General features: G+C 36.4%; 1 protein-coding gene across 1 annotated transcript in view; it reads left to right on the top strand.

The window, feature by feature from the left end:
- LAMA1 (laminin subunit alpha 1) overlaps window positions 1–1999 on the top strand; it is a 160771-nt gene that overhangs the window by 88485 nt on the left and 70287 nt on the right. Inside the window, exon 22 of the mRNA XM_018553825.1 lies at window positions 888–1024. Coding sequence (XP_018409327.1) covers window positions 888–1024 — 137 coding nt within the window. The remainder of the gene's footprint in view (window positions 1–887; window positions 1025–1999) is intronic.

The raw sequence follows: 1999 nt of genomic DNA, 5'->3' as shown, positions 1-1999 counted from the left end.
ATAATAATAATAATAATCTACTCAGTTTTTTGTTATTTGATATAAATGTATTGCAAGATACAGAAATATTGTTGACAAACTAAGCAGCACTGGAAGTTATTTGGAGAAGTCCTGCATTGCCCCCTGGTGTTCATCTGCAGCATTTATTTTCTTTATTGAACCTTTTGGAAATTAGAATGCTTTGTTCGTGGGTGTCATTACAAGTTTTTCCAGATTAATATCCCCATCTATGGTTTGATCTTGATTCCCCTACCAGTCAGCTCCATTCTCTGACTTTCTGCAGCTAAAGTTAGACAAAAAAATAGATCCTTGAAACAATTTTAAATAAAAATAATTGAAGCCATTATCAGCAAACTATGTTTCTTATAAAATAAAACTTTCAATAGATGATATCCATTTATAATGTATAGCTAATAAAAGCCTTTATTGCCAAAGCAGTAAAGAAAGTCAGTTATAAAGAGCTCAGGTAATGTTATATGTGCCATTGTCCTGGCTGGTAACTGGAAGTCTGCAAGTGATTGAGGAAAATGTCAGCTTGCAGCACTGAATATATATTGTCTCATATATACACACATTCTATTTTTCTCATGCACCCTATTTCTTTTATGCAGCTGGCTCATCTCAAATGCATCTCATGGTGATGCTTTATGAGTTTTATTCAGTAATTTTAGGGTTGTATAATAAAAACAGCTTAAGCGCAACAGAAAGATCAATACACATTCAGTGATTTCACTGCTTGTCAGTCAATTGATAGGCTGTGTTTCAAGAAATATTATTTCTAAATAGTTGCTAGGATATATCTACCAGGCAACTAGCATCCATTTATTTTTTATAACTGTCTTTCTTGATGATTAGATCTGCATGATATGTGTGTTGTTTGTCCTCAGCTTGTGACTGTGAGCATACACAGAATAACTGCAACCCGCAGACTGGAGAGTGTATCTGTCCCCCTCACACGCACGGGTCGAAGTGCGAATTCTGCAAAGCCAACTACTGGGGCCATGATCCTGAGCTTGGATGTCTGGTATGAAATGTGAATTATAAAAAGAATATTTAAAGCCGAACTCCAGAGAGATATAAAATACAGCTATTAAGGAAGTTGTGTATTCATTAAAAATCATTATATGGATTCTAAATTCAGCTAGTATAAGTACCTAAAACTGTCTTGATATCAGTTACCTGTAATCCTCTACATCACTGGGACTGGGAGGGAGGACCAGCACTACAGTCGATCAGAATCTTGTATTTCTCCTTAATGATTGCTGTAATTTGTTATATTTCACTGCTTGCCATCTGCAAACATAGGTTTGAATGTAGTTAGAGATTATACAAAGAAAAGGAAAAAGGCATTCAGGTGATTGTTAAAGGTGGGAAGAGATATGTATTTCACTCATTAGTACTCATCATTACTGTGTATACAGAGTTCCCCACATGTGTCAATCTCTGGATTCATTTCTTACTAGCATTACTCTAGCAGTGAAATAAATAGGAGAAATGGGGAGGCTGAAAACAGGCGTTACATAAAAGCAGCCAATAGAGTTTGGTTGAGGTTGCTGCCTCAAGACGCTCTAGGTTCAGATTTACAATCAGCCAATTCATGTTCCCTCCCTCCGTGTACATAAAATGCATTATAATTATGGGAGAAGCTGTTCCTGTTACAGCTTCTGTATAGCTCCTATTTACTGCTGACATTATACTGAGCCTTTGGGGTATATTTATAAAGCAGTGAAGCTGATATTCACCAACTATTTACTGGAGGAGAATCTTCCTGGTAAATGGCAGTGATTGATTCACCACTAGTGAATGTTTGGTGATAGTCACCTTCACAGCTTTATATTTAAACAATATCTATCTATATATTGTATAGAGGTAGCCACCGCGCTCTATTTGTAAGGTAAATGCCCTAGTGCTCATCCACAAAAAAATGCATACAAATCCAAAGTAGGTATAGAGGCACTTACGGGTCCAGTAGCAGAGGGAATTCAAAGCATCAGAATTT

The sequence above is a fragment of the Nanorana parkeri genome, unplaced genomic scaffold (genome assembly GCF_000935625.1).
Source record: "Nanorana parkeri isolate BGI_ZX_2015 unplaced genomic scaffold, ASM93562v1 scaffold7, whole genome shotgun sequence".
Lineage (NCBI taxonomy): Eukaryota > Metazoa > Chordata > Amphibia > Anura > Dicroglossidae > Nanorana > Nanorana parkeri.
The sequence above is the reverse complement of the archived record's forward strand: the minus strand, read 5'-3'. Positions and strand labels throughout refer to the sequence as shown.